General features: G+C 45.6%; 1 protein-coding gene across 2 annotated transcripts in view; it reads left to right on the top strand.

The window, feature by feature from the left end:
- The first annotated feature begins 2,945 nt into the window (after positions 1 to 2,945).
- hoga1 (4-hydroxy-2-oxoglutarate aldolase 1) overlaps positions 2,946 to 14,643 on the top strand; it is a 30,071-nt gene continuing 18,373 nt past the window's right edge. The window contains exons 1-4 of one of the 2 annotated variants that reach the window (XM_068053135.1): positions 2,947 to 3,226; positions 6,849 to 6,977; positions 7,496 to 7,623; positions 8,828 to 8,962. In XM_068053135.1, coding sequence (XP_067909236.1) covers positions 3,016 to 3,226; positions 6,849 to 6,977; positions 7,496 to 7,623; positions 8,828 to 8,962 — 603 coding nt within the window. In that variant the 5' untranslated portion in view covers positions 2,947 to 3,015. Of the gene's footprint in view, positions 3,227 to 6,848; positions 6,978 to 7,495; positions 7,624 to 8,827; positions 8,963 to 14,643 lie in introns of both variants that reach the window. The other variant, XM_068053136.1, reaches the window with a different exon arrangement.

The following is a 14,643-nucleotide window of genomic DNA, read 5'->3' as shown; positions in this document are numbered from 1 at the left end:
ATCCTTTCCACATCCACCCTATCAAGACTCCTCAGGATCTTAAATGTTTCAATCAAGTCACCTCTTACTCTTCTAGATTCCAATGGATACAAGCCTAGCCTGTCCAATCTTTCCTCGTAAGACAGACCGCCCATTGCAGGCATCATTCTAGGAAAAGTTCTCTGTACTGCTTCCAATGCATTTACATCCTCCCTTAAATAAGGAGACCAGTACTGTACACAGTACTCCAGATGTGGTCTCACCAATGCCCTGGATAGCTGAAGCATAACCTCCCTACTTTTGTATTCAATTCCCCTGGCGATAAATGATAGCATTCTATTAGCTTTCCTAATTACATGCTGTACCTGCATACTAGCCTCATGTGATTCATGCACTAGGACACCCAGATCCCTCTGCATCTCAGAGCTCTGCAATCTCTCACCATTTAGATAATATGCTTCTTTGTTATTCTTCCTGCCAAAGTGACGCCATTGCCAGGGACGGACAGCCTGCCCCCTCCATGTCAATGGGGGGTAGTTGGGGGGGGGGGGGGGCGGGGTGCAGTCTTCCCTGGCCATTTAAATGAGCCGCTGCGTTTGATATCATGGCGGCATTGCGACATGCAGTCCGCGCAGACGGAGCGCCATAGTTTATGCCAGTGGACATGTAAAATGCAGCCCTATGTTTCTGGTTACTGACCCTCCTGCCAATGGTAATAGTTTCCCCTTATTTACTCTATCAAAACCCCTCATAATTTGAACACCTTCATTAAAATTAAAGGACACAAATTTAAGGTGATTGGCAAAAGAACCAAAGGCAACATGAGCAGCGAGTGGTTGGGGTCTGGAATTCACTACCTGAGAGTATGATGGAGGCAGATTCAATCAGGGCTTTCAAAAGAGAATTGGATAAGCCCCCGAAGATTAAAAAAAATTTGCAGGGTCATGGGGATAGGGCAGGGGAGCGGAGTTGAGGCCACAATCGGATCAGCCATGATCGTATCGAATGGTGGAGCAGGCGCGAGGGGCCGAATGGCCTACTCCTGCTCCTAATTCTTGTGTTCTTGAATGGGACTAGCTAAGTTGCTCTTGTGGAGAGCGAGCACCGACTGAATGGTCCGTGTGATTCTATTAAATCTCCCCTGACCTTCTCTGCTCTAAAGAGAACAATCCCAGCTTCTCCAGTCCATGTATCTGAAGCTGCTCACCCCGGTAACATTCTAGTAAATCACCTCTTCATCCTCTCCAAGGCCTTGACATCCTTTCTGAAGTGTGGTGCCCAGAATTGGAAACAGTACTCCAGCTGAGGTCTACCCAGTACCACATGAGTGCACTCCAGCGTGAGTTCTGAGGGAAAGAAATGGAAAACAAAGATTTATGGGGAAGACGGCAGCCATGGTCAAAAAGTTGGGTTTTAGGAGGCTTTTGGCAACAATATAGTGACTTTGATGTAATAAAACATCCTGAGATGCTTCACAGGAGTTATAAAGCAAAATTTGACCCCAGCCACGTAAGGAGATATTAGGACAGATGGCCAAAAGCTTGGTCAAAGAGTCAGGTTTTAAGGAGTGTCATAAAAGAGGAAAGAGAGGTAGAGAGGTTTCAGGAGGGAATTCCAGGATTTAGACCCTCGGTAGGTTAGGGTTTAGGGTTAGGAGTTGTAGATAGATTCAGGGGTTAGGGGTTGTGGTTAGGGTTGGGGTTTAGGGTTAGGGGTTGTGGTTAGGGTCTAGGTTCAGGGGTTGTGGTTAGGGTTGGGGTTGTGGTTAGGGTTAGGGGTTGTGGATAGATTCAGGGGTTAGGGGTTGTGGTTAGGGTCTAGGGTTAGGGGTTGTGGTTAGGGTTGGGGTTGTGGTTAGGGTTTAGGGTTAGGGGTTGTGGTTAGGGTCTAGGGTTAGGGGTTGTGGTTAGGGTTGGGGTTGTGGTTAGGGTTTAGGGTTAGGTGTTGTGGATAGATTCAGGGGTTAGGGGTTGTGGTTAGTGTTTAGGGTTAGGGGTTATGGATAGATTCAGGGTTTAGGGGTTGTGGATAGGGTTTAAGTTTAGGGGTTAGGGTTTAGGGTTAGGGGTTGTGGTTAGGGTTTAGGGTTCGGGGTTATGGATAGATTCAGGGGTTAGGGGTTGTGGTTAGGGTTTAGGGTTAGGGATTGTGGATAGATTCGGGGTTTAGGGTTTAAGGTTAGGGTTTAGGGTTAGGGGTTGTGGTTAGGGTTTAGGGTTGTGGATAGATTCAGGGGTTAGGGTTGGGGTTGTGGTTAGGGTTAGGGATTGTGGATAGATTCGGGATTTAGGGGTTGTGGTTAGGGTTTAAGGTTAGGGTTTACGGTTAGGGGTTGTGGTTAGGGTTTAGGGTTGTGGATAGATTTAGGGGTTAGGGTTGTGGATAGATTCAGGGGTTAGGGTTGTGGTTAGGGTTTAGGGTTAGGGATTGTGGATAGATTCGAGGTTTAGGGGTTGTGGTTAGGGTTTAGGGTTCGGGGTTATGGATAGATTCAGGGGTTGGGGTTGTGGTTAGGGTTTAGGGCTGTGGATAGATTCAGGGTTCGGGGTTGTGGATAGGTTCAGGGTTTCGGGGTTGTGGATAGGTTTAGCATCAGAGATTGGGACTGATAGTAAAGGCTCGGAACCGTTTATTATTACCGACAACGCGTTGTCACTACACTCATCTGAAAAGCCGCATGGACACAGTAATAATAAACTCTGGTCACTGTGTATAGGTATTCTTAGCTCTCACCGTGTTAGCTATGAATTAAACCTGTCAATAAGCGGCAGCTCCCCATTGGGCCATCTGCTAGCGCTCCAGCGCCTCCCAAACTTTCCCCAAACATTCGAAAAACTTTTTGAACACTTAAAAACTTTGTCGCTGGGGGAAAAAAAGACATTTTTGCAGCTTGGTTTCTAAAATAATAACAATTCACACACAAAACGCTGGTTAGTGGGCGTGGTTAATGTTGACGAAGCGTTCCGGGTCAGAAGATAAGTTTTGTTTGAAAGGGGGTAGGTGCAGAGAGAAAAAGTTTTATTCCTGGTAGAGGAAATGTTTTTGGGAAAGGCTTTAATCTGGAAACGTTTGGGTTGGAGGGTGTTTGGGAGGGGGGTGAAGGAGGGCAGGTGTAGCAGCTCTGGGAGTAGGCTGGACCTGGCGGGTATTTACCCCCCTATAGTTACCCCCTTTACCCAGAAAGGGCAGGTGGACTATCAACAACTGGAGAGCAACGTCCAGAAGCTGAGCAAGATTCCTTTCAGAGGTAATGAGCGTTATATGAAATTATGCATTTTTAAAGAAAAAAAAACAATTTAGTAAGGGACATTGGGAGCTTGGTTTGATCACTATCCCTCTCACCTCTTGAGGTTGTGGGCTTGATCAACGTCTACTACCCTCTGTCAGTTCGATCGAGCTCATCTAAAACTGCTGCCCACATATCCCTGTTGTGCCACAAACGCTGTTCCCGTCCATTGGTTCCAACCCTCACCCTGGAATGTTTGCAACCTCAGTGTCTCAGTCAACCCTGAGCTGAGCTTCCGACCCCATATCCCCTCTGTCACAAATACTGCCTGCTTTCATCTCTGTAATATTCCCTGTCTGTGTCCCTGCCTCAAGCCCATCTGCTGCTGAAACCCTCATCCAGGCCTTTGTTACCTCCAGACTCGAATATTCCAATGTTCTCTTGCCCGGCTCCCATCCTCTACAAATTTTAGTTCATCCAAAATTCGGCTGCCCATATCCTGTCCCACCCATCAGCCTGCGTTCACTATCCTACATTGACTCCTGCTCTCTGAGACTTATCAATCTCATCCTTCTGCTTAAATCTCAGTGTGGTTTCTTTATGTTAAATGCTAGTTTATGTTTATAAAAAGCCCTATCATCGCCACTGTCCTGGCCAATATTTATCCCTTAACCAACATCACAAAAACAGATTATCTGGTCATCGTCACATTGCTGTTTGTGGGATCTTGCTGTGCACAAATTGGCTGCCGTGTTTCCTACATTACAACTTCAAAACGTTGTAAAGCACTTAGGGATGCCCTGTATTTGCAAAAGGTGCTATATAAATGCAAGTCTTTCTTATGTCCACATATGCGCCTGTGCAGCTGGAGGTCACCGTGCACCCCTTACAACTAGAGATTTGTTGGAACCCGGCTGGATCATTTCTCTTGCTGGCCCAAGAACAATAAAACCAGGAGTGGGATCAGCTGAGTCGAGCCAGACTGAAATGCAAACCTGGGATCTTATATGTGGCTCAGCTCCACGCTGGATGGTACCTAGACCTACCAGTCATGTCTGTACCTCTTCCTGTTATTATATTAGTGGAGCAGTAACTATTGCTGGCAACGGGTTACTGGCTTTGCAGCTTTAGTCTCCAGTCCTGCTTTCTACACGAATGTTTACACACAAGATCCTTGGACCTTGGAGCTGGTAAAACTGTACTCCTTGCCCACTTGTTTTGATTAATATGTCACTAAAGTTCCCCCCCCCCAAGTCCCAACGTCAACAGCCTGTTTACTGCAGAACACAGCAGTGGTTGGCAAAACAGTGGGTTTTTCTCTGCCTTTGGCCATAGTTGGGAATACACACGGCCCAACCATCTGTGTTCTGGGGCCAGAAAGCCTGGAATTTCTTACTTGATTTAAAAATTCTCATCCTTGTGATCAAATCCATCCATGGCCTCGTACTCTTCCCTATCTCTGCAACCTCCTCCTGCCCTACAACCCACTGAGATCTCTGCACTTCCTCCAGTTCTGGTATCTTCCCTATCCGCAGTTTCCTTTGCTCCACTATTGGCAGCTGTGCTTTCAGGTGCCTGGGCCACAAGCTCTGGAAATCCCTTCCCCTATACCTCTCGCTCCTCCTTTCAGACATTCCTTAAAACCTACCCGTTTGATCAAGCTTTTGTTCACCTATCACAATATCTCCTTATGTGGCTCGGTGTCAAATTTTTATTTAATAATGTTTCTGTGAAGCATCTTGAGAACATTAAAAGTGCTATATAAATGTAAGTAGCAGTTGTTGAGTCCTGCAAACTGCCATCAGGGTCGCTGGCTCTGCAGGGGGCTGGTGTGGACGGTCTTGATGTCTTCGTCATCTCGTCATCACTGGCGTCAGAAAGCCGGCCATTTAAAACGCTCAGACAGAAATGGAGACCCGTCAGGAGGCCGTTAGGCTGCATGCGGAAGATAAGAAAAGGAAATGTCGTGACCCAACTAGTGGTCCCTGTCAGATTTCCAAACTGCATCAGCTATGGCTCAGTGGGGTAGAAATCCCACCTCTGAGTCAGAAGATCAAGGGTTTAAGTTCCACTCCAGAGACTCGAGCACATAATCTGAGGGAGTGCTGCACTGTCGGTGAGGACTAAGAACATAAGGAGCAGGAGTAGGCTGTATGGCCCTTGGAGCCTGCTCCACCATTCAGTAATATCATGGCTGATCTTCAATTCCATTTTCCTGCCCTATCCACATATTCCTTGATTTTCTTAGAGTCCAAAATCTATCAATCTCAACCGTGAATATACTCAATACTTGAGCATCCGCAGCACTCTGGCCTAGAGAATTCCAAAGATTCACAACCCTCTGAGTGAAGAAATTTCTCCTCATCTCAATCCTAAATGGCCAGCTCCTTTTCCTGAATCTGTGACCGCCCTCCGCACCACCCCCCAGTTCTGGACTCTCCAGCACCTTATATGTTTCAATGAGATCACCTCTCATTCTTCCAAACTACAGAGAGAAAAGACTCAATCTCTCCTCGTAGGATAACCCTCTCATCCTAGGAATCAGTCTAGTGATCCTTCACTGCATGCCCTCCAAGTTAAACATATCCATCCTTCGGTACAGTGACTAAAACTGTGCACAGTACTCCTGATGTGGTCTCACCAAAGCCCTGTACAATTGCAGCAAGACTTCTTACACTCGTATTCCAACACCTTTGCAATAAAGGCCAACATACCATTTGCTTTCCCAATTTCTTGCTGTACCTGCATGTTAACTTTCTGTGTTGCGTGTACAAGGACCCCCAAACCCCTCTGAATCTCAACAGTTAATAGTTTGTCACCATTTAAAAAATATTCTGTTTTTCTATTCTTCCAGCCAAAGTGAATAACTTCACATTTCTCCACATTATACTCCATCTGCCAACTTTTTGCCCACTCTCTTAACAATCCAAAACCCTTTGCAAAATCTTTATGTCCTCCTCACAGTTTACTTTCCCACCTATCTATATATCAGCAGCAGACTTGGATACATTACACTTGGTCCTTTCATCTAAGTCATTAATGTAGATTGTAAATAGCTGTGACCCCAGCACTGATCCTTGTGGCACTCCACCAGTAACACTCTACCAACCTGAAAATGAGCCATTTATTTTCTGTCCTTTAACCAAGCAATCCTCTATCTATGCTAATTACCTCCAACCCCTCGCTCCCTTATCTTGTGTAACAATCTTTTGTGTGGCACCTTATCAAATGCCTTTTGAAAATCCAAATATACTACCTCAACTGGTTCACCATTGTCTACCCTGTTAGTTGCATTCTCCAAAAACTCTACCATGTACTGAGGGAGCACTGCACTGTGTCGTCTTTTGAATGAGATGTTAAACTGAGGCCTGGTCTGCCCTCTTAGGTGGATGTAAAAGAGGCCACGGCACCAATTCAAGGAAGAGCAGGTGAGTTTTCCCATCTGGGCCAATATTTAGCCCTCGACCAACATCACTAAAGCAGGTCATGGCTGTTTGTGGGAGCTTACTATGCGCAAATTGGCCACCATGTTTCCTACATTACAACAGTACCTTCAAAAAGTACCTCATTGGCTGTAAAGTGCTTTGGGACGTCCTGAAGTAGTGACAGGTGCTGTATAAATGTAAGATCTTTCTGTTTGCAGGGTTAGTTGTGCAGGGCTCCAATGGAGAGTTTGTCTACCTGACCAGCGAGGAGCGTGTTGACATTGTTCGTAGGGTGAGGCAGGTGCTGCCTGAGGAGAAGGTGCTGGTCGCTGGATCTGGCTGTGAATGTAAGTAGAGACTGTGAATGTTCTGAGGCAAAAACAGAAAGCAGGGGAGGTGCATTGTGTCCTAAAGATAGGAGACAGGTAAATGGTTGCGAATGGAACCCTTCACCAGAACAGGCTCGGTGAGACTCTTGGCTGGAGATAAAGTTGTGGATGAGGATTTCAGCAGTGGTGAGGGAGAAGTAGGAGCAACGATGGGTGATCTGATTGGTTCTTTACAACCCTGTCTGGGTAACCCAATGGATGTGGTTGGGGAATAAGCACTTCAAGTATTTGTGCACTGGAAACAGAGCTGAGTGAACCAGAGACAGAGTGAGAGAGAGTAACGCTTAGTCACACCCATGGTGTTGGATTAGGTTATGAATAAATGGAACTGTGTCTTTTTTACCTGTAACTGCCCTATGATTTTCCAGCAAATAAATGACGGCCTCAGTTATGGTTCAGTGAACACAAGCCTGTTGCCATGGCTACTGCATCACTGCCAACAGGCTAAGTGGTCATTTTGCTTTCTTTTCCAACAGCCACAGAGGCCACCATTGAAATGACACACAAAATGGCTGAAGCAGGAGCGCTTGCGGTGATGGTCATCACTCCGTATTACTATCGGGGCAGAATGAACAGTGCTGCCTTCGTACAGCACTATACACAGGTAACAGTAACACAAACACCTGTTAATAGAGATATATTAACAGAGAAATAACTTCCTGTTACTGCTCAGATCATTTATGTCCTTTATGGTGCCTTCTCTTGCTCTCAATAATTTTTTTCCTTCCTTGCCCTACTGGAACTTTTGGGAGGAGCAACTTTCAATGGTTGCTCTCTATAGTGAGACAGGAGATCTTCCCACTTCTACTTGGTGACAGACGAGGTGATCCCTCTCTTCTCCCCACTTTCTCTCTCTCTCCATGTCTCCATCCTCCCCCAGTCTTCATGCACTATCACCGCACCCACCATTTCCTTGTCCTGTCTCTCCTCTCCCCACCCTGACTCTTTCTGTCTCTCTGTTGCATTCATGTTTTCTCTGGGTCTTGACTGTGTCCATTTCTTTCTTTCTGAATCAAGACTTTTCTCTTTTCTCTGTCTGGTGCGGTGACTGCATAGATTCAGAAGATTTGTATTGCAACCAAACTGACGCTTGATGACGTTTGCTGATCAGGGGGAGCTCATTTCAACAGCACAGTCCAAAAAACAAATCAGCATTGAACCTTCAATAAATAAAGAAAAGAGACTTGCATTTATATAGAGCCTTTCATGACCATAAGAAGTCCTGAAGTGCTTTACAGCCATTCAAGTACTTATTGAAGTGTAGTCATGTTATAGAGGAAACGCAGCAGCCAATTTACGCACAGCAAGCTCCCACAAACAGCAATCTGATGATGACCAGATAATCTGTTTTTGAGGGATAAATATTGACCAGGACACAGGGATAACACCTCCTCTGCATCCACCTGAGAGGGCAGACAAGGCCCAGTTTCACATCTTATCAGAAAGACAGCACCTCTGACAGTGCAGCACCCCCTCAGTACTGCACTGGGAGCATCCACCTGGATTTTTATGTTCAAGGCCTGGAGTGGGATATGAAGCCACAACTTTACTGACTCCAAGCTGAGAGTGTTGCCAACTAAACCAAGGCTGATGGATAGTGGATAAACAAATTTTATACAAACACGTATGCCACTGCTATAGCATTGTGTGATCTCCACACTTCACTCTCTTCAATTGTGAGTGTGGGAATCAGTGAACAGTAGTGTGACAAGGTTTAGTGTGAAACTCCCTTGCTGATGTGTCTTTCAGGTTGAGGGTGGTGACTTTTAATCAATCGCTGTTGATTTTTTTAAAAAATTTAAATTCAGGTAGCAGATTCCTCACCTGTGCCAGTTGTGTTGTACAGTGTCCCCGGCAACACTGCACTGGAGTTACCAATGGATGCCATCCTTACTCTTTCTCATCATCCAAACATCATCGGGCTGAAAGACAGTGGTAATGATGTAAGTAGTTATCAGCTTTCTTGCTTCCTCTCTTGGACTTCTAGGAAGAGAAAGAGGCCCTTCAGCCCCTCGAGTATCGTTGATCTGTATCTTAACTCCACCTACCCAACTTGACTCCATAATCCTTAATACCCAACAAAAAATCTGTCTTGAAATTTTCAACTGACCACCCTCCTACCCCCTCCAAGCCTCAACAGCTTTTTGGGGGTGAGTTCCAGATTTCCGCTACCCTTTGTGTGAAGCTGTGCTTCCTGACATCACCCCTGAATGCCCTGGCTCTAATTTGAAGGCTGTGCCATATTGTGGGCTACAGCTCCATTGGCATCAGCCTCTGACTACTGATGCCTGAGACGATACCACAGGTCGATGATCAGCAGGCGGAGGCATCAGAGCAGACCCTGATCCTGCTCTCATTTTCCATATGGAGTTACTGGGACTGGAATTCTCTGACCCCTCCTCTCCCATCTTCTAGCCCAGGCATTGCACTCTTGGCTAGGGTCAGGTAAATAACTACATAAAGGGAATTTGAATTTCTATCGAGTCTTTCATGACATCGGGAAATCCCAAAGCGCTTTATAGATAATGAAATACTTTTGATGTGCAATCACTGTCGTAAGAAATGCGACAGCCAATTTATGCACAGCAAGATCCCACAAACACCAATAATGGCCAGATCATCTGTTTTTCCTTTAATGATATTGGTTGAGGGATAATTATTGGTCAGGACACCAGGGAAAATGCTCCTTGGTCTCCTTCAAAATAGTGCCGTGGGATCTATTATATTCACCTGAGAGGCCCGGGTTTAGCATCTCATCTGAAAGATGGCATCTTTGACAATGGAGGCAGTGGCGTAGTGGTAATGTTACTGGACTAGTGACCTAGGCTACTACTCTGGGGACATGGGTTCAAATCCCACCATAGCAGATGGTGAAATTTAAATTCAATTAATCTGGGAATTTAAAAAAAAAGTGAGTGTAATGGTGACCATGAAACCATTGTTGTAAAAACCCATCTGGTTCACTAATGCCCTTTTGGGAATGAAATCTGCTGTCCTTACCTGGTCTGGCCTACATGTGACATGTGGTTTACTCTTAAAATGCCCTCTGAAATTGCCTAGCAAGCCACTCAGTTCAAGGGTAATTAAGGATGGGCAATAAATGCTGGCCTAGCCAGCAATGCCCACATCCCACAAATGAATGAAAAAAAAGGACCACTCACTCAGTACTGCACTGGGAGTGTCAGTCAAGATTTTGTGCTCAAGTCTCACAACCTTCTGATTTGGAGGTGAGAATGCTACTCACTGAATCACAGATGGCTACATAAGAAACAGGAGCCAGACCATTCAGCCCCTCAAGCCTGCTCCACCATTTAATAAGATCATGACTGATCTGATCTTGGCCTCATCTCCACTTTCCTGCCTTTTCCCCATAACCCTCGACTCCCCTATAGTTCAAAAATCTGTCTAACTCAGCCTTGATTATATTCAACAACAGCCTCCACTGCTCTCTGGGGAAAAGAATTCCAAAGATTAACAACCCTCTGAGAGAAGAAATTCCTCCTCATCTCCATCTTAAAAGGCAATGCCCTTTAGTTCTAGATTCTTCTACAAAGGGAAACAGTCTCTCAGCATCTACCCTGTCAAGCCCCCTTAGAATCTTATATGTTTCAATAAGATCACCTCTCATTCTTGAAACTCCAGTAAGTATAGGCCCAACCTGCTCAACTTTTCCTCATAAGACAACCCTTTTATCCCAGGAATCAGCCGAGTGAACCTTCTCTGAACTCCTTCCGATGCAAGCGTATCCCTCCTTAAGTAAGGAGATCAAAACTGTACACAGTACACGAGGCGCTGTCTCACCAATACCCTGCACAGTTGTAGCAAGACTTCCCTACTTTTATACTCTAACCCCCTTGCAATAAAGGCCCACATTCCATTTACCTTCCTAATTAACTGCTGTACCTACATCCTAACTTTTTGTGATTCATGTACTAGGCTACCCAGATCACTGTGTACTGCAGCATCCTGTATCTCTCTCCATTTAAACAATATTTTGCTTTTCTGTTCTTCCTATCGAAATGGACAACCTCACATTTTCCCACAATATACTCCATCTGGCAATTTTTTGCCCACTCACATATCCTATCTACATCCCTCCTCATAACTTGTTTTCCCACCTATCTTTGTACAGTCAGCAAATGTGGCTTTAATACACTCGGTCCCTTCATCCAAGTCATTAATATAGATCGTAAATAGTTGAAGTCCCAGCACTGATGCCTCTGGCACTCCGCTAGTTAGTTTGCCATCCTGAAAATGCCCCATTTATTCTGACTCTCTGTTTGCTGTTAGTTAGCCAATCCTCTATCAGTGCTAATATATTACCCCAACACCATGAGCTCTTATCTTGTGTAGTTACCTTTTTATGTGGCACCTTATCGAATGTCTTTTGGAAATCCAAATATACTACATCTACTGGTTCCCCTTTATCCACCCTGCTTGTCACATCCTTAAAGAACTCTAATAAATTTGTCAAACATGATTTCCTTTTCATAAAACCTTGTTGACTCTGCTTGATTGTATTATGATTTTCTAAATGTCCTGCTACTATTTCCTTAATAATGGATTCCAGCGGACGTTACATTTGCAGTTTTCCCGGCCGCTGGGACCTTCTAGGAATCTGGGAAACTTTTGGAATATTACGCTCAATGAATCCACTATCTCTGTAGCCACTTCTTTAAAGACCTAAGGATGCAGGCCATCAAGTCCAGGGGACCTGTCAGCTATAGTCCCATTAATTTGCTAGTACTTTTTCTTTAGTGATTGTTTTAAGTTCCTCCCTCCCTTTTGCCTGGATTTCCTACTATTATTGGGATGATTCTAGTATCTTCTACTGTGAAGACAGATACAAAATACTTGTTCAAATTATCTGTCATTTCCTTGTTTCCCATTATTAACAAGGGGGAGAAAGTGGTGTAATGGTAACATCACTGAACTAGTAATCCAGAAGCCCAGGCTAATGGGTTCAAATTCCACCATGGCAGCTGGTGGAATTTAAATTTAATTAATTAATCATCTCATCATCTTTGGCCTTCTTGTCTCGAGAGACAATGAGTAAGCCTGGAGGTGGTCAGTGGTTTGTGAAGCAGTGCCTGGAGTGGCTATAAAGGCCAATTCTAGAGGGACAGACTCTTCCACAGGTGCTGCAGATAAAGTTGGTTGTCGGGGCTGTTGAACAGTTGGCTCTCTCCTTGCACTTCTGACTTTTTTCCTGCCAACTGATAAGTCTCCGACTTGCCACTCTTTAGCCTTTATGGTTGCCCGCCAGCTCTGGCGATCACTGGCAACTGACTCCACGACTTGTGGTCAGTGTCACAGGACATCATGTCGCGTTTGCAGACGTCTTTAAAGCGGAGACATGGACGGCCGGTGGGTCTGATACCAGTGACGAGCTCGCTGTACAATGCGTCCTTGGGGATCCTGCCATCTTCCATGCGGCTCACATGGCCAAGACATCTCAAGCGCCGCTGGCTCAGTAGGGTGTATATGCTGGGGATGTTGGCCACCTCGAGGACTTCTGCGTTGGAGATACGGTCCTGCCACCTGATGCCAAGGATTCTCCGGAGGCAGCGAAGATGGAATGAGTTGAGACGTCGCTCTTGGCTGACATACGTTGTCCAGGCCTCACTGCCGTAGAGCAAGGTACTGAGGACACAGGCTTGATACACGCGGACTTTTGTGTTCCGTGTCAGTGCGCCATTTTCCCACACTCTCTTGGCCAGTCTGGACATAGCAGTGGAAGCCTTTCCCATGCGCTTGTTGATTTCTGCATTGAGAGACAGGTTACTGGTGATAGTTAGCCTAGGTAGTTGAACTCTTGAACCACTTCCAGAGCGTGGTCGCCGATACTGATGGATGGAGCATTTCTGATGTCCTGTCCCTTGCTGTTCGTTTTCTTGAGGCTGATGGTTAGGCCAAATTCATTGCAGGCAGCCGCAAACCTGTCGATGAGTGTCTACAGACACTCTTCCATGTGGAATGTTAATGCAGCATCGTCAGCAAAGAAGAGTTCCCTGATGAGGACTTTCCGTACCTTGGTCTTCGCTCTAAGACGGGCAAGGCTGAACAACCTGCCCCCTGATCTTGAGTGGAGGAAAATTCCTTCTTCTGAAGACTTGAACACATGTGAGAGCAGCAGTGAGAAGAAGATCCCAAACAGTGTAGGTGCGAGAACACAGCCGTGTTTCACACCACTAAGGATAGGAAAGGGGTCTGATGAGGCACCGCTATGCTGAATTGTGCCTTTCATATTGTCATGGAATGAGGTGATGATACTTCGTAGCTTTGGTGGACATCAGATCTTTGCTAGTAGTCTCAAGAGACCACGTCTGCTGACGAGGTCAAAGGCTTTGGTGAGATCTATGAAGGCAATGTCGAGGGGCATCTGTTGTTCGCGGTATTTCTGCTGTAGCTGGTGAAGGGAGAACAGCATGTCAATGGTGGTTCTCTCTGCTCGAAAGCCGCACTGTGCCTCAGGGTAGACATGCTCAGCCAGCTTCTGGAGTCTATTTAAAGCGAAGACTTTCCCCACTATGCTGAGCAGGGAGATTCCATGGTAGTTATTGCAGTCACTGCGGTCACCCTTGTTCTTAGAAAGGGTGATGATATTGGCATCGTGCATGTCCTGTGGTACTGCTCCCTCACCCCCTCACCAGAATGCAGACTGGTTTTAATCTCGCTTTGAAGAGCTGGAACCTGTCATAGCCGCTAAGCGCATTGCACTGTTGAACTACAAGAAAGCCCCCAGCGAGTTAACATCCGTAGCACTTAAAGTAGCCAGAAGCGCTGCACAAAGAACAGCTAGGCGCTGTGCAAATGACTACTGGCAACACCTATGCAGTCATATTCAGCTGGAAAATTCAGTTAATTAATAAAAATCTGGAATTGAAAGCTAGTCTCAGCAATGGTGCCATGAAATAATTTTGTCATATGAACATTGATTTTAAATTGTTGCTGGAGTGAAGAAAGGACTTGTTTAAAAAAATCACCAGACACTTGGTTGGAAGGACATTTGCATACTAACAGACAGTGCTTGTGGGGACAAAGGGCTATTCCCTGGTCCACTTAACCCACAATCGATTTTGATCACCAGACATTGAAGAGCATTCCAGAGACTGCTAAGGTGATACAATCCACAAAAGCCAGGACTGGTTAAGCCAGCTGGTCACATGACTAACTGGCTGCTCCAGGGTTTTTTTATGAACTAGCCACAGAGAGTTTGAACTCAAAAAGACTGTTTGGTCCTGGAATGAGAAGACCTCTCCTGTCTGCTCCCATCCCTTTCTCACGGAACTCCAAACCCACTGAAGACACATGACCCTCAAGAGAGAAAAGTCTTCTACATCGAACACAGTTTAAGAAGAATACTGGGCCCCAACGAAAAGCAAGATCTACCTACAATTAAGGACTCTACAGCAAGCTCTAAGAATAGTAACCAAAACCATCTTCAGATATTGCCTCAAACATTTCCACTTTATTTCTTCCTCTCCATCTGCATGTGTGTATCGCGTATGCATGCTAGCATGGGCGCATCGCGTACCCGTAGGCGTCAACCGAATTAGAGTTTAAGCTTAATAAAGTTCAACCTTTTTTCTTTAAACCTAAGAAAACCTGTTTGGCTGGTTTC

This window comes from Heterodontus francisci, chromosome 20 (genome assembly GCF_036365525.1).
Source record: "Heterodontus francisci isolate sHetFra1 chromosome 20, sHetFra1.hap1, whole genome shotgun sequence".
NCBI classification, from domain to species: Eukaryota; Metazoa; Chordata; class Chondrichthyes; order Heterodontiformes; family Heterodontidae; genus Heterodontus; species Heterodontus francisci.
The sequence above is the reverse complement of the archived record's forward strand: the minus strand, read 5'-3'. Positions and strand labels throughout refer to the sequence as shown.